Source organism: Coffea eugenioides, chromosome 9 (assembly GCF_003713205.1).
Source record: "Coffea eugenioides isolate CCC68of chromosome 9, Ceug_1.0, whole genome shotgun sequence".
Lineage (NCBI taxonomy): Eukaryota > Viridiplantae > Streptophyta > Magnoliopsida > Gentianales > Rubiaceae > Coffea > Coffea eugenioides.
Genome location: NC_040043.1, coordinates 16,758,519 through 16,785,835, shown reverse-complemented (window position 1 = coordinate 16,785,835; position 27,317 = coordinate 16,758,519). Strand labels below are relative to the sequence as shown.

Here is a 27,317-nt window from a genome sequence, read left to right as displayed (position 1 = left end):
GATACATTTGGTAGGTGATTAACACCAAAAGTTTCAAAATAACAAGTCCCAATTCGAGCTAAGCCATTGGCTAGCCCAAAATTAGGGGTTTTTATCTCTGGTGCAGGTCTGTAATGTGGCCATAATTCAGGAAATTCAACTTGGAATTGGGCATGGTTGGTGGCGTTGGAATATTCATTCATAGGGCTACAATTTCGCAGAAGAAATCGTTTTGAAATTCTGTTCATAGCTAGCTCAAATTCAAGCAACAAGTCCCAGCACCTCATTGAAATCTCTAGCAGAGTTACAAAACAGGAAAGGTAAATTTGAAGAGTTGGTACGGTTCACTCAAGTCAAAACAGGGGATACATTTTATGCTGTTAGAAAACTGGCAGTGTCTAGTTTCAAATGCCGCAAACGGAACTTGATTTCGACGTCGGAGCAAAGATTTATGGTCGTTTAAATTTCGCTGCCAGAGTACCTCAGTACACGTTTTCCATGTTTGAATATGTTTCGAAAATGCAACTTTTACCCCACCAAATCAAGTGGTTTTTTGTGGAAACTTTCCACACAACCTATACAACATATCTACGTCAAAATCAAAGCAATTTATCCACAAAACAATCGAACCAAGACCTCTGCAACAATAGGGCAGAATCGGCTCTTTCCTCCCTTTGGTTTCCTTTTGTTTTCCTTCTACTTTTTTCAACTTTTATCCACTAGTTTAACACTTAATCAACATAAATAACATCCAAAAGCATCATATCAATCCAACATATTCATTGTGGGATTTCATAGAGCCCACTCACATGATTTTTAACCAACCAAAGTTACCCACATTAAGCTACAAGCTTCCAAGTCCAATCTAACTTACAAAAATCAAGTTTAGAAGGTTAGATCATTCACTACCTCTTGGGTGTCGAAACTCAGAAATTTCGGTCACCTAGAAACTCCAAGAAAACTTTGAGAATGAAGCCCTCTTCCTAGTCCAATATAGTCTCCAAGTTGTTTTGAGTTTGTACGGTAAATTTGAAGTGAAATGGTGCAAGAAATTGAAGTGAGATGATGAAGGTTTTTGGTTCTTCTTCTCCTTGGGGTGGCTGGCTGCTTTGAGAGAGTGAGAGGGAGTGAAAATCTGATATGGGAAGCTTCTTGGGGAAGCTTGGTGGTTGGTGGCTTTTGTGCACAAAAGTCAACTCTCCAACAGTGCGCGTACACGCGCGTTTCGTGCCCGTTTCCTCTTGGGTTTATTTCACTTGTGCACTAAATCTCTAATGTACTTCCTTAAGCATTATAATTATTCACTCTTAGTATTCTACATTAAGTTTCTTAAATCTCCCCTTAGCCGCTCCGGTTCGATTCACGCGAATTTTCGATTCGCGCGCTATAAAGTGAAACTTAAAGGAAATTCTCGTAACGATAATAGAAGTAACTAATATTAGGGTAATTAATCATAAAAATAGTTATCTTAGAAATAAACCGTGAGTACTCACACATTGATTCCTCAAGTCTTTGTAAGGATCGAAGATAACCTAAGAGGGGGGTGAATTAAGTGGTTTAAAAACTAGCCAAGATATGAGTTACTTTTTGGGAACTTGCTCTCTTTTTCTAAAGGACCACACAATGGAACAATTGATGAATAAGCACAAGTGCTTAGGAGTAGAAGAGATAGACAATTTATATTGCAAGACAGTAAGTAAAAGGATAGAATAGCAAACCAAGTTTCAAACTCCACTTGAGTTTGAATTCCACTTTATATAGCAAGTTTCTTCAAGTTGATCAACTTACAACCAATCTCTTGTGTACAAAGGAAGGATCACTTCCTCCTCGCCCCAAGCCGCACTTGATCAAGCAAGGAAGTTTTACTATCACTTGAATAACCCTCACAAAGGTGCACTATTGAAGAAATAGAAACACACTTGAAAAACTTATTGAAAATTCCACAACTGAGAGTACAAATCTTCTTTAAAGAGTATTCTCACACTTGAATCACTCAAGATCTGATGTAGTCTCAATGTACGAAAGTTGTTTGAAGTGGTTGACTTTCTCCTTCTTATAAGGGGCCAAAAAATTTTTCAATTAATGCTACTAACGGATAGAAGGCAGTGGAAGAGTCAACTAGTCGTTGGTGGTGTCGGACGTCTGGTATCTCCAGAATATGCGTCCGAAGGTATGATGTAAAACTGGGAATTCTCCTTCAATTCGTTCAAATGTCCGGTGCCTCCGATGTTTTGCGTCCGAAGTGTCGCAAAGTTTGTCGGACGTCCGGTACTCAGGTGTTGTACGTCCTATCGAGGTCAATTAGTTTAGAGGACTTGGCTTATCATCTTCGGACGTCCGAGAGTGGGTTCTTCATGCGTCCGAAGTTACTCAATGGTTGTCGGACGGCCCATGCAGTTTTTATGTGTGTCCGACAGCTATTTCAACATATGTTAGCCTTTGAACCTGTTCTGCTCCAATTCTGGAAAGATCTAATCAGAGAATATTAGTAACATCCATTTTTTGTAATCATCAAAAGTTACAGATTGAGATAAACAATCTCCCCCTTTTTGATGATGACAAAACGATGGATGGAGTAAAAAGGTTTTAGGTACAGCTCCCTCTAACTTAATGCATTCAAGGAGTATTCACAACTTCCCTTCAGAATAATCACAACTCCCCCTTAAAATGACTCCCCCTCACATATATATTACATATCCATATCTCCCCCTTTTGTCATCATTGAATCAACCAGTAAAATTATCCATATTACCTATACATTGGCTCACCAATATTGTCACCAGGTATTATCAGCAACACACATTCAAGCTGAATTTAGCAAAACTAATATTGGCAGAACACAGCAACACCATCCATTCAGAACCAAAACCAAAACATTATCAATCAAGAACTAATATTTGCAAATAGACTGAAATAAGCAACATTCAACATAAAGGATAACTAAATAATTTTATAGACCAGTAGAGGAGTAAAATCCTTAAAACAGAGCACAACAAATATTTTTAAGTGCAAAAGATGCAAAAACCTAATATGAACTATTATCCTAATCATGAAGTGCAATAGCCTAGTAGTGTCTATATGGTGATTTTAGAGGATCCAGGCTTTCTTCTAGCCAGGCGAAACTGGGCAGGATCTTCTTCTTCAGTGTCCTCATCCTCATCCTCATCATCCTTTTCAGTCTCTTCTTCAGTTGCCGGAGCTTTTCCCTTGTCCTGTGGTTGAGAACTGGAGGCACGGTATTCTGGGATAGCCTCAGTGGTTGGCTCAGTTCTAGGCTCCTTTCAGTGTGCATTTTCATTTTTTGGAGGAATGGGAGGTACAAACAGATTCCTTTTGGCAACGAAGGTGGCTTGTTGATCAGAAGTCATGGTCATCATCAAGCCATCTTCAAGATGCAGGATATGTTGTTTGAGGTCATCAAGCAAAGAGATGACCTCAAGGTTGGATGAAGTATGCATAGAGGCTGACCTTCTAGGGTGAATGGTGAAGGGTGTCACATACATAAACTGGTCTCGAGGAGTCCTAGGGGTTACAGGAGTTTCATGAAAATTTTTTCTCCTAAACTCAGAGATAGTTTCTTTGTAGCACCAATGACCCTAAAAAAATTTCAGATTTTTCCTTTCAAAGTAAGTCTTTGAAAACACAATTGATGCACTCTCTTTTGGAGATTTGCCAATAAAGGGAATTTCAAAATGAGTAAAAATAGGAGTCAGAAATTTTCCATAGGACAGTTTCCTACAGTTGTCAGTGCTGATTTTGAGCATAAATTTGCACATGACAAAACCAAAATCAATTCGAATTTTTTCAAAAAAACAGTAGAACAGATAAAGTTTCATTTTGTTTGCATCAGTTCTGTGACCATCAGTGGGCACCAACAGATTCGAAATTATGGTAAAAATGATAAGATTTTGAGGACTACGATCTTCCAATCTTGCCACAGCAGGAGTATTAAAGTGAGACTGAAAATAGGTCATCAATTTTACAACATGAAAGTGATGGTATGCAGAGAAAAATTCTTCGTAAGAAAAGAAATTTGTAATTTTACCTTTAAAATCATCTTCAATTTTGGTTTCCAAAACAGAGTTGACAATTTCAGGATTCAATTCTATGTTAACAGAATTGACACGTGAAATGAAATCTGTATGTGATTTACCCTTTCTAAGATTTGTAAAAAATTGATGAAGCATGTCAGGATAGTAGGTATTTGGAATGGTCAGAAAATAGGTCCATTTTTGGAATTCAAAAAGGTTGAGAACAAATTCAAGGTCAATCTTACGAAATTTGTAGGGAATGACGGTCCTTTGAGTGATGAAACCTTTCTGCGAGATCCATTCAAACCTCTTCCTGGCTTCATCATCGATGAACTTGGGCAGGGGAGTTGGTTCAACAGCAGTTTGGGTCTCTGGTTGTTCATTTTCTGGATGCTTTCTTTTTCCATTGTAGTTGGTGCAGTACCCTGGACACCAGACCTTGTCCTTGGTGACTTCCTGGTAGATGGTTCATCAGTCTGCTGTTCCTCAGCACTGCATCCTGCTGATTCCCAGAGGGATCAGCAGTTTGCCTTCCCTTGGGTTGAGCAATACTCTTTCGTTTGGCAATCCTTTTTCCTTTCTTGGGTGATTTCGTGGTGGTTACATCTACATTGGTAGGCTGCTCCAGTTCCTCTTCATTGCCACTTCTTGGATGCCCTTCAGATTGATGCTTCTCCATCTGCTCATCGGATGGTTCAACAGATGGCTCTCTGGTTTGCGCATTCTACTTTTTTCTTGCAGATTGCTTCATTTTTTCACCACGATTTTCAGTTTTCTTTTTGGGTGATTTGATGGAAGGTTCGATAACTTGAACATCTTTATCCTCCACATCACGAAGCTTGAAGGTGCGTCCGGCACTCACGGATCCTCCTCTAATCCTCACCATGATTGCAATGCAGTGTGGTTTTGTTGTGTAATGTGATACAAATAAGTATCAAACGATGAGGAGTGCAGTACGAACTACAGTGAATGCACGAACTGTCCACAGAGGGAGAAATTTTTGTGGTTAGGGTTTCGGGTAAGAATTGGGATTTATAGTGCAGTTGGCGGTTGGGGAAGGTTATGATGCACAATAAACTCGCAATAGGTATGTGAAGGTGTCGGTCAGAATGATTTCTTGGTACTTGTTCCGAGAAAAGATGAATTTAAATTTTGAAATTGAGGGAATACGAAGAGTTGCGTCCGACACTAAAGGGTAAGAATGAACTGAATAACGCAGAGGGCTTCCTTATAAGACCCAATTTTTGAGTGTCGGACGGCTGAACGAAGTAGACCGTCCGACACCTCCGTCCGAACCAAAATTTTCTGGTTAGATGATCAAGAACACTGTCGGACGTCTGTTCTAACACATTGGACGTCCGATAAAGAGTGACTAGAGAATTTTTAGAGAATTTTTTCTGAAACGTCCAATTTTGTTCTCAAAGACACAAATTGATCCACTAGTAAGGCTTTTGTGAGAATATCAGCAATTTGCTCTTTTGAACAGACATATTGAACACAAATTTCGCCCTTATGGATAAGATCGCGAATGAAATGATGCTTTATGTCTATATGCTTTGTTCTAAAATATTGGATGGGATTTTTTGTCAAATTTATTGCACTAGTGTTATCACAATACATAGGCACACAATCATACATCAATCCAAAATCATTCAATGTGTTTTTCATCCACAATAATTGAGCACAACAAGCTCCAGCGGCAACATATTTAGCTTTAGTTGTAGATAATGAAATAGCATTTTGTTTCTTTCTAAACCAGGATACTAAGCAATTTTCAAGAAAGTTATATATACCTGTTGTACTTTTTCTATCAACCCTACAACCGCCGAAGTCAGCATCAGAGAATCCACACAGAGGAAGTTCGTGACACTTAGGATACCATAGACCAAAATTCAAGATTCCTTGTAGATATCTAAGAATTCTTTTTACTGCATTTAAATGAGATTCCTTTGGACAAAACTGAAAACGAGCACATAAGCACTCAACAAACATGATATCTGGTCTACTAGCAGTTAAATAAAGCAAACTACCAATCATACCTCTATATTTTTTTTCATCAACTTTTGTACCTTCTTCATTCTTGTCAAACTTGATAGATATGCACATAGGTGTTCCGACCTGCTTTGAATCCTCCATTCCAAATCTTTTGAGCAGCTCCTTGGTGTATTTTGTTTGGTTGATGAACTTTCCATCTTGGGTTTGAACCATTTGGAGTTCAAGGAAGAAATTTAATTCTCCCATCATGCTCATTTCAAACTTTTTTTGCATGATATTGGAAAAATCCTTGTACAAGCCCTCATTAGTAGCACCGAATATAATATCATCCACATATATTTGCACAATTAAAAGATCACGTGAACTTTACTTAGTGAAAAGAGTAGTATCCACAATACCTCTTTTAAAATCATTTTCAATCAAAAAATCACTCAAACGTTCATACCATACTCTTGGAGCTTGTTTTAGTCCATACAAAGCTTTTGAGAGTTTAAATGCATGATTTGGATAAATTTCATTTTCAAAATCAGGAGGTTGATCAACATATACTTCTTGATCAATAAATCCATTTAAGAAAGCACTTTTAACATCCATTTAAAATAATTTAAAGTTCTTGAAACATGCAAAGGTCAAAAACATTCTAATTGATTCCAACCTAGCTACGGGTGCAAATGATTCATCAAAATCAATTCCTTCTTCTTGAGTATATCCCTTGGTTACAAGTCTAGCCTTATTTCTTACTACTTCACCTTTGTCATTCATTTTGTTTCTAAAAACCCACTTTGTGCCAATAATAGAATGATCTTTTGGTCTAACAACTAATGTCCACACTTTGTTCCTTTCAAATTGATTTAACTCTTCTTCCATAGCTAAAATCCAGTTCTCATCTTTCAAAGTATCAACAACATTTTTGGGTTCAAAGTTTGAAACTAATGCAAAATTATCCATTAGTTGTTTAGAGAAGGAACGAGTTCTGACTTTCTTGGATGGATCACCAATGATGAGATTCTTAGGGTGGTTTTGAGCAAATTTTCAAGCTCTTGGAAGATCGTTAGGTGTACCAGTGTCTCTGTCACTGTCTTCCCTTGCTGGACTGTCTTGAGTTTCATCTTCCTTTGAATCATTTTCGGGTGAAGCAATGCCTTGGTCAGTGATTGTGAGTTTCTTTAGTTTTCCTTAAATACCTGCATCATCATCTTCACCACTACTTATGGAAATGTCACCATTAGATTCATCAAAAGTGATATGTATAGTTTCCTCTATAACCAAAGTCTTTCGATTGTAGACTCTAAAGCCTCTCTTATTCTCACACTATCCCAAGAAAATTTCCTCATTAGATTTTTTATCAAACTTTTCGAAATGTTCCTTGATGTTTAAAATAAAGCATTTGCAACCAAAGATTTTAAGGTATCCAACTACAGGCTTTTTATCAAACATCAGCTCATATGAGGTTTTGTTCAAGATTGATCTAAAAAGAACTCTATTCATGGTATAGCAAGCTGTATTTATAGCTTTAACCCAAAAGTATTTTGGTAACTTACACTTACTAAGCATGGTTCTAACAGCCTCTTGAAGAGTTCTATTCTTACTTTCAACAACCCCATTTTGTTGGGGAACTCTTGCAATTGAAAATTCATGTGTAATACCATTGTTGTTGCAGACACCAAATTTTTAAATAATTTTCGTCTTTTAGTAATAATTCTTAATTTTAGGTTTAGACTTTTAGCATTTGTATAGCATTTTTAGATTATTATTATCTATTGTTTTATTTTAGTTTTTATTTTTGCACCCTTTTAGCTGTTTGTTATTATTATAAGACTTGTAGCACAAAATTTGTCAAAAGAGAAAATTACGCATGAAAAATATGTTTTTATTGCTTTTTACTGTTTATTCATTAAAAAAAAAGAGAAGGAGAGAGAGCGAGCTCACACGGGTGTGAGCCACACAGGATCTGAGCCCTTGCCTTCATTTTTTACAAGCACAAGGTACAAAGCGGCGAAGAAAACTCCAGTTTCATTTATTCCATTTTCCTCCTCCGTCGGATTCGTTCCAGCAAAAATCCCTAGCTTGATTCAAGGTTTGTCATAAACCATGAAGATCTAAGGTTGTAAAAAATTCAAAAAAGATGGGGTTTATTTCTGCGCCTTAGATGCTAGGTTTCGGTGATAAGTTTCCCATATAAAAGCTGATGAAGAGCGGAAAAGGGGGTAACAACAAGGAATAGAGACTGACGGCTGGGAGCAGAGGGTCTGGAGGGCTGATGAAGCAAGAGAAAGGTTGGCGGCTGAGGGAAAGAACTGAGTGGAAAAGGGAAACAGGCAGTGAAAAGGCAAAGGAGGAAGGTTTCGAAGGGGGTATTCGGCTGAAACCAAAGGGAGAAAGCAAGGAGAAGCGGCTGCCGGACAGAAGGAAAGTGGCAAAACCAGGAAAAGACGATTCGACTGAGCAAAGATTTCATCTTCTGAATCAAGCTTTGATCAAAAGCTAAAGGTGATGTTTTTTCTACTCTGGAGCCATTTATAAACTGTTGATTATGATAGAATGCTGAAAGTTTTTGTCTTTACGCTTGTGTCGTTTCCCTTTATGAATCCTGTCTGCGAAATCTGGTTGGGATGGATGAATCCATGAGTATTGGCTGGATTTTAGAGACAGCCGTTAGAGTTTTCTCTGTAGGATTGTATGATGAGTTTCGTGAAGCTGTCCGTCTAATGTTTATGAACGATCTTTATGCGTTTGAATGGACAAACCCAGAAAGTGACACAATACTTCAGGGAATTCCGTTTGATGTTTCCTCCTGGCCTGTTTGCATAAGTTGGGTGAATCTCGTTTTCTTGACCATTTTTTGATCCCAGGATCTGTTTCCCTCACCTTTAAAAGTAGAAAGCTTGACCAACATTCAGTTCTGTAGAACGATATTTACATGGTCTTTATGTTGTGATGTTCATGGGTCTCATGGAAGAAAGAGAACCAGTTTCTGATGCTATCGAAGGAGGGCTTAGATGATTTCGTTGTGTCAATGCTTTGTACCAGTTTGATGCTTGATATCTCAATGGGTCGACTGAAAAGTGTAGTTTTGAATGAACACATCTAGGGCTCATTAGAAAACCGACTTCGTTTCTTTGTTGTTGCATGCTCACCCATTTGGTTTTCCATTTGACCTGCAATGACTGGCTTCTTGCAGTAGGATTGTATTAGTGCTGAAGTTTATTGGACTTTGGGGTAAATAAGTTTGCTGGTTTGGGTCTGAAACTACCAGAAAATGTTCGAACAAGTTGTAAATTGATAGCAGAAAAATTGCAGCAAAGCTTCTGTTTCCAGATTTGCATGCTTTTCCCTTTACAAATCACCAACCTCGCCCAGATTATGTTAGCTAAATGGTTTGAGATTTCTGTCGAGTTTCTTTTTCTGATTAATGAAACCGTGAGCTTTGATTGAGTGTGTATGTGCATTCACTCGCTGGATAAGTGCAGAGTGTTCCTTAAATGTTGCAGATGTTTGGTTAAGAAATTTGCTACACCATTTTACTTGAAAGTTCTCTCGGATTTCCATATTTTTCTTCTAAGTTTTGTTCGTTGGATGTGGAAGTCATTTGGTTTGCTGTTTAGATCAGGGTATGGATGTTTAGATGAACGTTTGTCTGGGACAAGAGCTTGGAAACAAAAATGCAGCAGGCTTCACTTTCGGTTGTTGAAAAATTTCGATTGTTTGAACTACTTAATTTGCTTGTTATTTGAAATGCTTTTGAGAGGTGTTTAACATGGTCTTGAGTGGAGTTGATTCGAAGTTCTACATGAATTTTGTTTTGCCGAAAGCTTCATAAGCTTGTGAAACTTTGCTGCAGAATGCTTCTCACGTCCTCGCATGAAGATTGCATGAAATAACTTTCTAAAATTACACTTTGGCCCCCAAGTCTTCCTTTGTCTCACTATGGCTCAAATAATTGAAAAATTGATCAATTTAATCCCTTAAATTTCTTTAATATTTTGCAATCAAGTCTCTACTTTGTTTTAATTTCTTAAACATGAGTTATCTGCTTTCTTTCAAGTGTCTTTGACTAATTTAATTTACGCTTATTCCATTTTTGCGATTATTTGTTAATAAAGTGATGCCTTGACCTTTTTCCTTTATTTTTGGAGGGTAAATAAGTCATTTCACCCCATTAGAGCTCCAACTCAAGGGAGGTACACCTTATCCTTTATTTTTGACTTTATTTGACCCTACGTGCGTATATGTGTCTTATGTGTGCAATTACATGACTTTAAGTGTTTATTTCATTTTCACTTTATTTATTACTCTAGTTGCTTAGTTTTTGCTTTAAATTTAGTTCAACTTTGATCATTTGAAAGGCACTTGAATGCCAAATTTGTAATAGTTAGGTATTTATTATTTATTCTCACTTCCCTCCCTTAGATTGTAGTAGGTTTCCCCCAAATGTAATAGTTAGAGCTTTATTTGCTTTAATTGCTTGGTGTGATTTGCATGCTTATATGCCTATGTGTTTAATCGCTTTCCCTAGGGCTCTGCATCTAGATAAGCATGTTTATGTGTTACGTGCTATGTGAAACTATGTGTTTAGCATGCCTATTTGCTTTTAGTATTATATCTGATTGTGTGGGTGGAATGCACTTTGCCGTGACTAGTCCAATGCTAGTCATGGCCTTCCCCTCGAGTTCTTACAAGTCCAATGCTTGTAAATAAGCGTTAGTAAAGGGCTAGTCCAATGATAGATCCAATAGGGCCCCCTCTCGCTAGTACATACGTGCATGCCTTCACTACATCTTCATTCATTCTTTCCTTTTAGTTTTACATTTTTTCATGACCCTTCACTCCCTTTCCCTTACACATTTAGGATTACATTTTCATTTAGATTAGCTCATTTGCTTGTATAGGTTAGGGAGTCACTCTTTTGGTAAGGGGGATGGACGAGTTTGGCTATACATAGCCTTAGCACGCTCATTCTTTTTCTAACCAAAAGGTAAATCAAAAGTCACGATTTAGGGTCCCCCCATACCCATCTTGCTTGCATTCCTCTAGGGCTCATGCATTTCATATTGCACATGACGCTTATCTTCCACATTCTCACTCTATCACTAGCACTTTATATACTATCACGTGCACACACGCACTCCATACTATCACTTTACTCACCTTACTTTGCACATCCATTTGCACATTTCCACTTACACACTATTGTTTTTTTTATTACTTTTTCACTTCACACAAACTTATATTTTCACATTGCATACATTCATTCCACTCATTTTTACGTCATTAGCATTATTCGTGACCTCTCCAAATAGTCATTATTGGGCATCACTATTAATGTGATTGGCACCATTCAAGCTTTGAAGAGAAATTTTGCCCCCCGATGTCCCCCTAGGTCTAGGGTTTGCATTCATATAGTACATCCAAATGCGATAAATTCTTTGGTTAAAACAAGAAAATCTTTGACTAAATCACGCAACTAGCCTTGGCTAGGTCGAAGGGGTGCCTTGGATTTTTGTCCTTGCCTTCCCCTTCGTCAAATGTGACTCCCGAACCTTTTTCGTTGGTTTACGTAGATTTGGAGTCGTTTAAAAAGGGTTTTTTCCATTTTTTCTTTAAAATTTCATTTTTAGGTGACTTGGTACACCTTAACTCTATACCAAGTGGCGACTCCATTTTTCATTCAATAAAACCCTTTTTAAACTATATTTTGGGTCAAATCGTCGCATTTTCAAGTCCCATTTAGACCCATATTTTTCTTCATTTTTCTTTGTAAATCAAAACTCATTTTTCAAATCAAAAATCAATCAAAATCCATTTTTCAAACCATTTATTTATTTTATAAAAAATGGGGCGCGACAGCTGGCGACTCCACTGGGGACTTAGAGAGTCCGACCAAATTTGATTTAGTCAACCTTTTTCTTCTTTTAACCTTTTCATATATCGCATTTGGATGTTTAGGGTTGCATTTTTCCTTTTTAGGGTTTTTGCATTTCACGCGTATCAACTCACTCCCTCACACATTTGCGTACGATTGATTTGATGGATGAATGGTTTATCTATGTGATCCCACGATTTGCATTGCATTTGGGTGGGGGACATTACCCTAGAGTCTCGCGTTGGTTCTCGATCCCTCCCCTCCAAAAAGGAGCACTAGCATACGTGTATACGCTTTAATTATTTACCCCTCATTTATTTTTCTTTTAGTGGCTTGTCACGCCACTCCACCCTATTAGGATTTTAGGCGACCCACTTGGACGTATGATCGCGACACGACGTGTGCGTAGCATGATTCGAGGGGTCACTCAATTTTCCACTTTAAGCTTTGGGTTAATAGCCTTTAGCTTTTAGTCGAAGGTTGAGGATTTTTGATAGATTCACTCAGACATGTAGCCGTGACACGACGTGTGCGTAGTAGTGTCTGGGGAATCGCTCGAGCCACCGACAAAGAGCCTTGGGATTGATGACCTTTGGTTTCCAAGTCTGAAGGCTCGGGGACCTAAAACCTATCGAGTCTAGATGCATTAGTGAGCCCCAGCCTCATGCATCCATGATAGTTTACCTAGTGTAGAGTCTGCCTCACCTTATTAGAGACACTATCCACGAGGGGAGGGATCCAACCCCTCTTTTCCTTTTATTGTTTTATCTCTTTATATTGCTTTGCTACAATGTGTTATGTGTTATACCTGATTAAATTAACTCTCTTTGGTTTTGTCTCCACTTGCATTCATAAACCCTAGGAAATAAGTGTCCTGGCATGGTACTCTTTAGGAGCCTACCCCGTTTGATGTGACACGTTTAAATTCAATACTTCACATTTGTAACATGAATACATTTCATTTTAGGCTCACCCCGGCATACAAAAAGGGGTTCTCTTTAGGTCACATTTCATTTGTGTACTGCATATTTACGCGCCTTGATAAAATGGCATCATGCATAAACCCTAGAAGGGAATGTCATTTATGGGATCCCGTGTTAGGAATAAGCCAACCTGTGTCTCGGATATTTAATCCAATGAGATTTGCACGTTTATATTTCATGTACCATCCAAAGGGGTAGTGCACGAGGTAAGGTAGGATCCGATCTTTTCAAAGATGGCAAAGCGATTTTTGCACATTAGAATATGGGCATCTAACAATCATCTTTTGGCCATTTTAAGCAAAATTGGTAAAAATTTCCCTTGCATAAAGGACATTAATTTGAAAAAATTCATAAATGATTCCTCATTGTTGAGACGATAAATATTGAGGCCAAAATTTGATATTAGAAGACTCATGGACTAATGCATCGCAATAAATTTTTGAAACTACCAATAAGCTGTCAATTCCATTCAATCCATTGGACCATTTCCTCCAGTCCATTTTTTCAATTTGTTCCTTTTTAGGGCAACCTAGTCGATTTTAAATTCATTTGACTAATTTACCCATTTTAGGGCAATCTAGTCGATTTTGAATAGATCACCAATTTCATTTAATTCATTTGATTAGTTTACCCATTCTTAGGTCAATTCAATCAATTTTGAATAAATCATCAGTTTCGTTCAATTTCATTTGACCAGTTTACCCTTTTTAGGGTGATCTAGTCAATTTTGAATAAATCATCCGATCCATTTGACCAGTTTACCTATTTTTAGGGCAATTCGGTCGATTTTGAATAAATCATCATTTCACTTAATCAATTGATTTCATTCACTTCAGTTGATTAGTTTAATTCATTGTTAGGGTTATCCATTCAATTTTCAATAAATAATCAAATTTTCATTCAATGCATTTGACTGTTTTACCCCTTTTGGCACATCATGCGTCAATCAAAGCAAGCAATCCATTCGGACTTTGTCCTCATTTTTAGAACAAATGTCTCTTCTCACTCCAATTGGCCAAATTTTTCAAATCATTTTTCACTCAATCAATTGATCGGATTCATCAGGTATTGTATGATGCCTACCCTAGAGGATTGCATTTTCATGCTAGGCCTACCCTTGGCACAAAAAGGGCTCCCCCATAGGACATGCATACCGATTTTACAATTTTGTTTACTAATTCTGGGTATTTTTCTTTTATTTTTCCCCCTCCCCCCTGCATTCATAAAAACATTTCAATAAGGTGAAAATATTTTTCCATAGCTGATAACAATTTTGATCTAATGAAGTTTGAAAATAACAAGTATTACTTGATTCTTGGGCAGGCCCTATAATGTAAATTTGAAAATTCATCTGAGAGCGCTCGTGTAAAACATCTAAGAGATTTCATTGCTCAAAGGGAAAAGGGAGCTATTAAGAGAGAAAAGTGTGTATACATGTGTAAAGGAGTTCTTTAGAATGTTTCTCATATGTATTGCTTTTAAAATTTTTCAAACATTGGCAATAATGAAGCTTTTATTCAGACAATTATTTGTTTTGTATATACTCGTGTACATTTCATTCTTTATTGAGCTCATTAAGAGATTTCATGATGAATTTTAAGAAATAAGCTCAAATTGAGATTTTTTCAACCTCTTGCCTGAAAACTCACAAATGTATACACCATATTGGTGATTCAAGCTATGCAATAAGAGTGCTCAGAATTAAAAAAGATCACTCGAAAGACCCAATGAGATACCTTTCCTCCTTCACTGTACAATTCATATTTTTGCCCACTTCACTTAACCCCAAAATAAAATCAGTCACATTGATTGATAAATTGCAAATTGGGGCGATCTTTGCTTGAGAAATGTCCACTGTGTCTAATTATATTCAATTTACATCTAAGTGAAAGCAAAAATGTGCATTATTCTTGTTTGTTTTGAAAATTTGGAATGATACTTCGAGCGTTCGTTTCTTTACCTATACAGATTTTATCATTTGCTCTCCCATTTGAGCCTTTAAAAGAATAATTTCGTTTCAAATAAGTGTCTTGATGATCACTACCCTACATTGGAAAATTTTCAAATATCAAAAGGGGAATGGATTCTCAATGACCATTTCGTTACTTTGGTTGTCATGAGGTGTAAGAATGATACTTTGGCCATCGTTTCTACAACCTAAACACCATTTATCCCTTGCATCCTCATTTGAGCTAAAATTGGTGGTTCTTTTCAAAAGCACTTACGATCGCACCCCCACATTGGAGAGGGAGATTGGAGAATTTTCCAAAAAGGAGAAAAGCAAAAATGCTAAAAGTAAAAGAAAAGAGGGGATCACAAATTGGAGAAATTTGATTCCACTTGGGTTTCAATTTTGGGAAAAAAGAAGAAGAGAAAAGAAAAGGAAGAGTTTTTTCCACACGAATCGCCTATGTTTCACAGATATGGATGAACAAGGGTCTTCCTCAATCAGTTAATTTAGATCCATGCAAAAAATTTCGCATTAATGAAAGTTTCCTTTCAGAGTTAATGTAAGGAATGGAATAAAAGTCAGGCCCTCTTCTTTTCCAATCAGACATTCTATCCCTAGTTATCCTTTTTGAGCCTTCAGAATAAATTATTTCGTTTGGCAACCCCTGAGAATCGCAAACCCCACACTGGGGCAAGTTTGAGTTGAAAATGAAAAGTTTCAAGAAGTGAAAAAGTGATAATGCAACAAAATCAAAAAACAAAAGAAGAAAACAGAACCTCAGTTCAAAAATAAACTAGGGCAAATTTTTGAAAAGTTCCAAAAAAAATGGCAGAAAGCCGAAAAATCAAAAGAAGAAAGAAAATGAAAGAGAAAAAGCCTCAATTGAGCATAAATTGGGGTAAATTCTGATTTAGCCCTAAAATAGGGTTGGCGCAACAATGCGATCTCGGATTCTTCAAACCGTTTTTGAAATCCGCTTTCAAGCCTTAACTTTTCTAAGCACCCCACCTGACCCCATTACAAAAGTCGAAAGTCCTGACTTCTGTTCTTTGCAATATCTCCGTCAAGAAATTTTCTAATTGGCAAGTGATGTTCATATACTGATGCCAAGAAATTTTTTTGAATGTATTTCTGAATTGATTAGGTGTGAGGTTGACACTGCTCTTCATGTGAAACCCCGCGAGGGCACTTTTGAAAAAACGGAAAAGGAAAAAAGAAAAAACGAGCGAAATGAATGCAAAAGAAAAATGCAAAAAGATTTGATGCTGAAAGACCCTGTTGAGTGATGATAAAAAGTCAAACAAAGTCCAAGATTTTGGAGTCCAAAATGAGGGCAATTTTGAGAAAAACGCGATTTTCGGTGCAATGTCCTTGAAAATTATTTCTTTAACTATCGTTTTCAAGCCACATTACAAGCCCATAAAAGTCCATCATGATGAGAATATAAAGACCAAGGCCCATTCAAGCACATGGGGAATTGGAAGATTCAAGTGAAGAATATTTGAGTTTAGTAGGATTATCTTCTCAAGTTATTCACCCGAACTTATCAATCGAGTATCTCCTTGATTGTGGCGTTCTACTACCCCCAATTTGGTTCGTTAATTCGAGTAGTTACGGGTTGAGATAATATCAAAATTTTTCGTGACTTCTAGGGATTAGTTGGGTCAAATTTCCGCTGCCTAAGCTATGGTGTCTTGGTTGTCTGGATCGGGGTTTCACATCAGTTGGTATCAGAGCTAGTTGACAACCACCAGGTTATATCCTTTTTTTTATTTTTCGTTTATTTTGAGTCATATATGTTTATCCCAATCTGTTCGTTTGTTTAGAACAACAAAAAAAAAAATTATTACTGTTCATTGTTACTGTTCACGACACTGTTCATCGTACAGTTCACCGACACTGTTCATAGTTACTGTTCATTTGAATACAAATCTGTCCAGCCTTGTTGTTTGTGTTGTCCAACTTGTTTACTTGGTTTTCAAATCTGAATTTTGGCAAAACTTGTTGGAATTTTGTGAATCTTGAAGAGAACTTACAATAATCTTGAGCTTCTTGAATTCTTGACCACAATCTTGAAATTTCTGAAGTTCCTGACAACTTCCTTGAACGTTCTTGAAAGATCTTGGAGTTCTTGGTTGTTATTATTTGTGGACTTCCTTGTTTTGTGTCGTGGTTGATAGTTGTAGTAAAAAAAAAAGACAAAAAAAAAAGAAGACAAGAGAGAAAGTGGGCTGATCTTGAGCAACCCGGTGAAGGCCTATTATTTTCTTAACGAACTTACCTTTGCTTTATTTAGTGTTTCTTCTTTTATACAGATCAAGCAAAGGCAAGTTGAGCTGATCTTGGTGTGTTCCATTCCAAAATCAATTGTAGACGTTGCAAGCCTCCATGGAGTTGGTACTCCAAGAGTTAAACCCCGTTGGTATCCATTCATGGAACAAAGTCAACTCAAATCAGTCCACACCAAAGGGGAGTTGATTGGAGCTCGTCTTGAAGGGAACACTCCACATTTTGGGGATGATTGTGTACCAAGGGTTCATTTAAAGAACAAGTACCTCAATGACCATTATGATTTTTGTCTTGCTCTTAGTCCACATGAAGCTCCAACATCACCAAATCCGCCTTGGTGCCATGCAAGTGTGTTCGAGCCCGAGTTCGATTTCATGGGATACACTTCATACCACTTTGAGGACCCTTACCTCATGACCACAAACGATCAAGTTGAGCATACATTGAAGATGGTTTGTGAGATTCAAGGTTCGACAAGGGTTATTTTCCAACTTAGCACATGGGCTTTGAATTGGATGCCATCTGTAGCCATCATAACAAGATTGAGTCGAAGGCATGTAACTCGTCTTGTCACCATTCGTGCTTCAATTTGTGGGCAAATTGCTTTTAAGAGGAGGGGAATGATGAGAATATAAAGACCAAGACCCATTCAAGCACATGGGGAATTGAAAGATTCAAGTGAAGAATACTTGAGTTTAGTAGGATTATTTGATTTTCCTCGTTGATTTTGGTTATTTCTCGCTTTAGAAAGTCTAGGTAATTAAGCTAGTTTAATTGCGGCCCATTTGTTAGTAAGTGAGGCCCAAAATCTTCCTTAAGTATGTAGGGTAGTTTGGTCAATTTTTGAATTAGGGTTAATGCTTGTAAGGGTTATAAATAGCCCCACTTCTTCTTTGTTTTGGGATCAATTTTTGGCTATTAAATACGATTAGTGAGTTTTCACTTTCTCTTTGGCAAGAGAGCTTCCTTTGAATACTTGAGAATCTTCTCAAGTTATTCACCCGAACTTATCAATCGAGTATCTCCTTGATTGTGGCGTTCTACTACCCCCAATTTGGTTCGTTAATTCGAGTAGTTACGGGTTGAGATAATATCAAAATTGTTCGTGACTTCTAGGGATTAGTTGGGTCAAATTTCCGCTGCCTAAGCCATGGTGCCTTGGTTGTCTAGATCGGGGTTTCACATCACATCGTTGACTTATTCCTTCATGACAACTCAAAACAAAGGTCATGCTTCTAAGGAGTCCATCAATCATTCGTGATCATAAGGCTATGACCCGTTTTCACATGTTTAGCTATCGTTTCCATCCATATTGTTGCAAGCCTATAAAACTTATATGTGGACTACGTTTTCTTAAGAAATAAGGGTGATAAACTCTTTGCTTTCACTAAGATGAGATATTGAAGGGATTACATACAATTTGGGCACAAAAATGAGACAAATCTTGACCTCCCATTTCCTTTGGCCACTTCCAAATCAGAAATAACGTCCACTTGATTGGTCCTGAAAGGTGAGTTAGCAAGAAGTGGTGACCCATTACCCTAAGCACCGATGCTAAAAGTGAGGAGGAAATCTTCTTGAATTTGGTGTTATTCTGAGAGATTCATCATGAAATTTCTGCATGAGTTCAAATTCGACGTTTAAATTTCTTCACATTGTATATATGATTATTTTCTAAATTTTAGAAAGTGCAATTTCTCTTTGTTCAAATAAATGGAGAGGCATCCAAACCAATTTTTGCAAAATAAGCCTACACTGGGGCAAATTTTTTTTATAGTCCATTTGAGGATTTCGTCAAAGAGTCAAGCAAGACTTTCAAATCAATCACACTGCTCTTTCCATGAGTAATAGTTGCAATATTTTAAAGTGCATGTTGTACTTTGGCAAGCCCCCTGTGCAGGTATCCATGGCTGAAATCGATGAAGAAGCGTAAGTCAGAATCTTACGAATCAAGGACGAGCAACCATGCCACAATTGATCGGTTGAGCAATAATTGGTGGAAACTGGGGCAAATTATTTTCGAAAAGATTCTCAAAAATCAAACTTGAATTTAATTTCTTGTTCCTTGACAAATTTCAATTTCTTGTTGATGAAATTTCAGCGCCCGCCGCGTACCCTTTCATTTCCCATTCTTGACAACCACATTTAATTCGCTGATTTCTCCACACCGTTAGCATTGAGTCTATCTCACTAACGTGTGTGTTTCTTTTCTTCCACCACCGGTAGCATCGAGTCTATCTCACTAACGTGTGCTTTTCTATTCCACCACCGTTAGCATCGAGTCTATCTCACTAACGTGTGCGTTTTCATTCCACCACCGTTAGCATCGAGTCTATCTCACTAACGTGTGCGTTTCTATTCCACCACCGTTAGCATCGAGTCTATCTCACTAATGTGTGCGTTTTCATTCCACCACCGTTAGCATCGAGTCTATCTCACTAACGTGTGCGTTCACCACCGTTAGCATTTATTTTACCACCGTTACCATCGAGTCTATCTCACTAACGTGTGCGTTTTATTCTACCACCGTTAGCATCGAGTCTATCTCACTAACGTGTGCGTTTCTATTCAACCACCGTTAGCATCGAGTCTATCTCACTAACGTGTGCGTTTCTTTTCACCCTACCACCGTTAGCATCGAGTTTATCTCACTAACGTGTGTGTTTTATTCAATCACCTCGGCAGAACTGGGTTCTATCCCGCTGGCCGCTTATACCACGTTGGAACTGGGTTATATCCCGCCAACCTCGGCAGAACTGGGTTCTATCCCGCTGGCCGCTTATCACGTTGGAGCTGGGTTCTATCCCGCCAACCTCGGCAGAACTGGGTTCTATCCCGCTGGCCGCTTTAATCACGTTGGAGCTGGGTCTTATCCCGCCAACCTCGGCAGAACTGGGTTATATCCCGCCAACCTCGGCAGAACTGGGTTCTATCCCGCTGGCCGCTTATCACGTTGGAGCTGGGTTCTATCCCGCCAACCTCGGCAGAACTGGGTTCTATCCCGCTGGCCGCTTTAATCACGTTGGAGCTGGGTCTTATCCCGCCAACCTCGGCAGAACTGGGTTATATCCGCTGGCCGCTTACATCGCCACTGGAGCAGAGGTTAGTCCCGCCAGTGAGCATTTCTTTTTCATAGCCACTGGAGCGTGAGGTTAGTCCCAGTGAGCATTTCATTTGCATTGCCACTAGCCGTGGGTCAGTCCCACTAGTGTGCATCATCATTTTACATTTCTGTCCGGGCCTGTCCCATTCACATGTCTGTCTGGGTCTATCCCATGATTAAAAGCTTATTCGGGTCAGTCCCGTTTTAATTCCTGTTCGGGTCAGTCCCGTTTAAATTCTGTTCGGGTCAGTCCCGTTTAAATGCCTATTCGGGTCAGTCCCGTTTAATTTCTGTTCGGGTCAGTCCCGTTTAAATTCTGTTCGGGCCAGTCCCGATTTTAAATTTCCTGTCTCGGGTCAGTCCCGATTAAATTTTCTGTTTAATTTTCTTGTCTGGGTCAGTCCCATTTCACAGTTTGATAAAGGAGTCAGTCCCTGTTTCTAAAGCGTCCATTTGTGCGAGACGTTTTCACCGCCAAATAACACAGGTAAGTATTTGGTGTCTACTTCTTTGTCTCAAGTTTTTTCAAAACTCAGACAAAGAGGGGCAAACTGTAGACACCAAATTTTAGCTCAAGTTCATTTACTCTTTATTTCTTAGTTTTTGTTTTTGTCATGATTGTTTTATTCATTTTTAGTTTTTAGTCTTTTTAGTTTTCATGTTATTATTTTATTTTTAATTTTTAAAGCTTTTAGCATGGAATTGCTCAAAAGAAAAAGAAAACAATGGAAAAATGTAGAAAAGATTGGAAAATGGCCATTTTTGTTGTTTTTAGTTGTTTAGATTTTTTTAAATTGTTTTCATTTGTTATTATTATTATTATTACTTGGTTTTTGTCAATTCTGTTAATTAGTTATTATTATTTAGTTTTACGTTTGTTTTTGTTAAAATTATAAAAAAAAAAAGAAGTCACGCATGCCAAAAGCTGCGTGTTGCCGCAGCTTGCAAGAAGGAGTTGCAGGGAGTCCTTGGGGGGTAAAATTTAGCTACAAAGGCCAGGTGCCTAGGACACCTGGAAGGTGAGATGAATCTAGAAGTAGAGGGCCGTAGGATGAAGGGTTCTGGGGAAGTTGGGTTGTATTTGAGAGTAGCCGCAAAGAGGAGAGCAAGGAGAGAGGGGTGCGGGAGAGAAATCTGGGACGGCTCCTGAAGCTGCAAAATACAGAAAAAGGACAGAGGTTCTTAGGGTTGAACGGGGATATAAAAGCTAAAGAAAAAAGACAGCCGCAAAAGGGGAGAAAAAAAAGGGAAGCAAAGGAAACCCACGGAGAAAAAGCCTAGAGAGTTTTCTGGGAAAGAGCTACGGGAGAAGGGTTTTGAGAGGAGAGAGCTAAGCAGGAACCAACGGGGGGAGATTCTGGAAAAACAAAAGCAAAAGAAAAGAAAAGAGGGAGAAAGATTGAGAGGGTGACAACAGAAAACAGAGAAAGGCTTCGGGCAAGAGGGGGTTCTGACGGAGAGGAACCAGAAAAGAAAGGAAAACAGAGGGAAGTCCGAGAGTGGAGTGACAGGAGGGAAACAAAGGAAGAAATCAAATGACGAAGGGGCGGCTGGTTAGACTTTGTGGCTTACGAAAGCATTGAAGGCTGAAGAAAATCAAGCAAGGACGGGAGAAAAGGAGGAACTGATCGATTCAAAAGAAAACAAGGAGAAGGCTGAACATCCCCAGTAGATTTCCTCATCAGAAGCTGTTTCCTTATTGTCGTCGACCCAGGATGAAGCTTCAACTCCAACGGCAGTGAATAGGTAACCTTCACCCTTTTGTTTGTCTATTGTCATTTCATATGAAATCTGAGTTCTTGCTCTGTTATGGGTCTTGCATCAATCGCATGCTGTTTGTGTTCTTTTAAGACATCTAAAAATTTGCATTTTAGCTAGAAATGAACGTCACTTAATTGTTCATGACCGGTCCCTTTTTGTTTCCCATTCCCTCCTCTCATTTATTCGGTTCAAAAGGCTTGCCCATCTTGTCCGTGAGTTGAAGAGCCAAGCAGATGCTTGATAATCTTGTTGGAAAGGCTATATCTTTGGTCCTTATTGATGTAATCTGGATGTTAGAGTTCTTGGTTTGCATGTCTAAGCTAACGTTTTATGATGATTCTGGAATCTAATGTAAGCTCACTGAATGGCTAATGAAGTTGTAAGATCACAGAGAATGGAGAAGAGTTTTGCTGCATTTTTGTTTGGGCTGTTATAAATTTTCTGCCGCCCCTTTGTGTTTTTAGCAGTCATCAACCTGAATTTTCTTATTTGATCTTGCAATGAGTGTCTTATTTGGCTTGGTTGATGATTTGGGGAATGTCTTATGATCATTTGATTCAAAAGTTGAGGTTTGGCTGGTAATGTTTCGGTAATGAAGCACAGCAAGTTGCAAAGAAAAATTTCTGCTGCACTTTTTCCATTCTTTTGTTGATTAGTTCCTTTTAATCCCTGACGGTTTGCTTAGATTCTTTGCTTTGGACCTGCAACAAAGTCTAGCTATTGTTTTAGTTGATAGCTGAGAGTTAAAATCCTGGTATTCAGTGAACCTGTTTGCATGAAATTTGTCTTGAATGAACAAAGAAAGTTGCAGCAGTTTTGTTCTTCAGATTTTTGCATATTTTTCCAGTATTTTTGCATAAGATCTTTCCAAATTTCTGGCCATTGGATTGTGATCATCATGTAGTTTCGTTGCTCAATTTAAGTTGAAGTCTAGATGAATAGTTCTGGATTAAATCTGGAATCTTTACTTGAAAGGAAAAGGCAGTAGTGTGCGCCTGTTCTTGATTGTCGAAGGTTTTGCTGCATTTTTTCTTTTTCTTTCTTTTGCTGTTAGTTTTTCTTTTGCTGGTCAGCTCCAATTTTGTTTGTTTCAATCCCACCATGAAGTTGTGGGTTTAGTTGATAATTTTGTTTCCATGGTAAACGGATAGAATTGCATCTGGACATTGCCGCAAGCTTGGGACAAAAAGTCAGCAGAATTCATTCCTTTTAGTTGCAGAATTTTAAGTTCTTTACGTATGCATGCATGAAATAAATTCTAAAATTGGACTTTAACCCCCCAAGTCTCTCCTTATTTCACTATGACCCAATCAATTAGAGAATTTCATCATTTTGGTCCTTGTTAATTTTAAATTGTGCCACTTCATTGTTTGTTTGTTTTAATTAATTACCATGCCTAGTTTAAATTGCACTTAAGTTATGACTTTAGGGACCTTATGACTAGGTGAGCCTTGTTTTGCCCATTTCTTTTAATTTTTCTTAAATAAAGTGGTGCCTTGACCTTTTTATTATTTTGGAGGGTAATTGAATAATTCCACTTCATTGGGGCGTCAATTCAAGGGAGGTACACTCTATCCCTCATTTGCACTACATTTAGCCTTACGTGCTCCTACGTGTTATGTGAATATGCATGCCTACTCCGCTTTCCTTACCTCCTTGCCTGCATTTGCTTGTTTTTACTTTTATTTAAGTTTTATGGGGTATGTGTACACCTCTTGGCTTGTAATAGATAGGGCTCGGAGAGCATCTGGTCCATTTCCCCTTCCCCTTTATGCTTTCATGGGGTATGTGTACACCTCTTGGCTTGTAATAGATAGGGCTCGGAGAGCATCTGGTCCATTCACCCTTTCCCTTTATGTTTCATGGGGTATGTGTACACCTCTTGGCTTGTAATAGCTAGGGCTCGTAGAGCATCTGGTCCATTTCCCCTTCCCCTTGGTTGCTTGTTTTTGTTGCTACATGTTTAATTGCTTTAGTAGGCTCTTGCATCTAGTCGAGCATGCTAAGTGCTACGTGCTACGTGTTTACGAGCGTTTTGGCATGTCTACTTGCTTTCATAACCATGAATGAATGGAATGGATGAATGTACGTCACCACACTAGTCCAATGCTAGTTGTGGCTCATTAGGCCATCCCTTTTTGTTAGTGCATATTTGCATGTTCACTACATGTCATGCATTTTTCTTAGTTTTATCATTTGGCATGCTCCTCGAGCCCCTTTTCCCTCATTTTAGGATTCTTTGCATCTCATGCTAGTTAGGGTACATTTGCCTGAAGAGTCCCCTTAAATATGGGATATAGACGAGTGTGGCTTTTTCTAAGCCTTAGCACGCTTGTATTCCCTCTATCAAAGGGCAAATTGAGTCACAATTTAGGTCTCCCCGTACCCGTCTTGCTTGCATTCCCTAGGCTCATGCATTCTCAATCCACTCTATCATCACACTTTCACTTTTGTCTCATTTGCACACATGCACCTTTTTATCACTTTCACCTGCACACGAACACTCACTTGCACACGAACACTTTTATCTTCACTTGCACACGAACACTTTTTATCTTCACTCGCACACGAGTACTTTCATCTTCATTTGCGACACCTTCACTTATATCTTATTACTTTTATCATTTTTCTCACTTCACACAAACTCACACTTTCACATGGCATGCATTCCACTCATTTTTCACGTCATTTAGGTTTAGGTGTGACCTCTCCAAAAGGATCATTATTGGGCTTCACAATTAATGTGATTGGCACCACTCAACCTTTGAAGAGAAATTTCCCCCATGTCCCCCTAGGTCTAGGTTTTTGCATTCATATAGACATATCCAACACGCGATACATACCTTGGGTAGAAAAATTAGGAAAAATTGGTTTAAGTCACGCAACTAGCCTTGGCTAGGTCGAAGGGGTGCCTTGGATTTTTATCCTTGCCTTCCCCTTCGTCAAATGTGACCCCCGATCCCTCTTTTGGTTACGTAGACCCAAAAAGTTCTTTAAAAGGGTTTATTTACTTTTTTATTAAAAAAACAAAAATCATTTTTGGGTGACTTGGTACACCTTAACTCTATACCAAGTGGCGACTCCATTTTCATTAAAAAACCCTTTTTTGAACTTCACTTGGCCAAATCGTCGCATTCTTAAGTCCCATGGCCTTTTACTTTTCATTTCGCACACGTTCACATGTATATCACACACACACTTACACCACACACACATCACCATTCGAAAAGTGGGGCGCGACAAGTACGATAAAGTATACACTCAACTCAACAGTCATAAACCATTCAGTCCATAAGCAACAATTCACATAATTGCAACAAATCATGCACTTGACATCACCAAGCAAAGTAGGGAGTTAGTGCTCAAACAACTTTTAGGCATCCGCTTCGAGATCCTCTTGAAAGTCCCCTTGAGCGCCTGAGCAAATAATAATTAACTATCACACACTTTTACTTATAAATCCCTGGCTAACAAGGAAGATTGTACCCTTGTACAATACTAAGAAAATATCATGAAAGAGAGCCTTAATTACTCGTAAATCGAGACTCAAAAGTGAGGTTTAATAACACAACAAAAACTGATTTCTTTCAAGAAATCAAGTTTAAAATGGTCAATCGATATCAAAGAATAGGGAAGAGTTTCCAAAAACTTATTTCCCATCGAGTAGGAAAATTTCAGTTTTGCACATGAAACTTAGAAAAATCAGAACTTGTACGCAGTAGATCCAAAATTGGAAAACTTTACACCGTTAGAATCTTAGTTCAAAGTGCTAAAAGTTCCTAGAGGACACCTTTGCAAGATTCAAAATGGAAGACATTCAAATTTCAGCTCAAATTGGTTGACTTGAGCATGCAAGACAGTTTCGATCATGTTTTTTGGCAAATTTTGGAAATTTAGAAAAACTCACAGAAAGTGAACTAGCATCTAAAATTTGTACTACAACAAGAGTTCTAAACAAAGTTTCAAACATAGAAAATGGAACTAAGTTTGGAGTTTTGAGTGCCAAAATATAGCAGCTCAAAGTTGGCCAAAATTGAAGACAGTTCAGTAAATTTTTCAAATTTGAAGAACAACTTTGCACATCCTTTGGGTATCGAAATGGTCTTAGAATGACACCAAATTTGGTACAATCCAACCTCCATATGAGGGCTACTCCTCTACCAATTTTCACATAAAAACTCGTACGGAAAGGTAGTTAACAAAACTACCAAATTTCAAGGAATATCCAAGACAAATCTGTCGTCTTGCTTCCTTTTCCTTTTTCAAACATTTTGCCCAATGAAATCAACTCCAATTTGGTTCATTGGTGACAAAGTCCAAGCTACATTTAATATACATTTGGTAGGTGGTTGTCACCAAAATTTTTGAAATAAAATATTTCACAAGTAACTAAACCAAATGGCCAGCAAAACCAGGGTTTTCCAGCTTTGGTACAGTTTGGGAATTGGACTATATCTCACTCAATACAATCGAAATTGAGAATGTTTGGTGGGTTTTAAAACTAGATTCAAAATGCTACATTTCATCAAAACAAATCATTTTCAAATGCAGTTTGAAAATGAGAGAAAATAGAGCCACAATCTGCAGCTTCTACCCTTCTCTCGGTTGAACAGTCATACAGGACAGCCGATTTTGATCAATCACTACAGATGACTCAGTTCGAATTAGAAGGTGCATTTTGCACCATTCGAAAACTACAGATGTCTAGTTTTGAATGCCATTGACGGAACTCAATTCCAACTTCCGGACAGAGAGATATATTCGTTCAAAGAACACTGCCAGTGGACCACTGCTACACGAATTTTCCAGATTTGTTCTTGCCAAATTTCAATTTTTATCCAACTAATTCAAATTATTTTTGGTAAAAAATTTCTCCACACCATACACAACATATATACATCAGTTTCAAAGTTATTTGACCATCAAAAATTCGAACTAAATGCATGGTAAAAACAGGACAGATTTCTGTCAGCAACCATGCGAAATTTTTCTTCAACTTTCCTTCGATTCTCTATCCATAATCATCTTAAACAACAATTAAACAACTCAAATCAAGCATTATATCATCATATCAGCCCATACAACCAAGGTAGGAATTCATAGAGCCCACATCAACCATTCCAACCCAAGTAACAACAACAATAATGAAGCTACAAGCTTCAAATCTAAGAATAAAACCCATTAAAGCCAAGAATGAAAGATTGGATGGTGTTGGATGGTTATCTCCTAACTTTTAGAGAAACCAGAATTTTTTTTATCACTAAAACTCCAAGAAAACCACCAAGGACAGAGAGAGTGTGCTGATGAATGAAGCTTCTCGGAGAAGCTTGAATGATTTGTAGTTAAAATTTACGCAAAAGTC

At 38.1% G+C, this 27,317-nt stretch overlaps 1 protein-coding gene across 1 annotated transcript; it reads right to left on the bottom strand.

The window, feature by feature from the left end:
- Positions 1-3,053: 3,053 nt before the first annotated feature.
- On the bottom strand, positions 3,054-4,689 carry LOC113782330 (nucleolin-like). The gene is made up of 2 exons (XM_027328222.1): positions 4,435-4,689; positions 3,054-3,257 (listed from the first exon to the last, which is right to left on the bottom strand). The coding sequence occupies exons 1-2, from the start codon at positions 4,687-4,689 to the stop codon at positions 3,054-3,056; spliced, it is 459 nt and encodes a 152-aa protein (XP_027184023.1).
- Between the last annotated feature and the right edge of the window lie 22,628 nt (positions 4,690-27,317).

What these genes read in the sequence shown, in the direction of transcription:
- LOC113782330 (XM_027328222.1), bottom strand. Translation starts at nt 4,689, where the DNA reads ATGGAGAAGCATCAATCTGAAGGGCATCCAAGAAGTGGCAATGAAGAG. An exon ending in GACAAGGTCTGGTGTCCAGG is followed by an intron (nt 3,258 to 4,434) that starts GTACTGCACCAA and finishes GCACACTGAAAG; the next exon opens with GAGCCTAGAACTGAGCCAAC.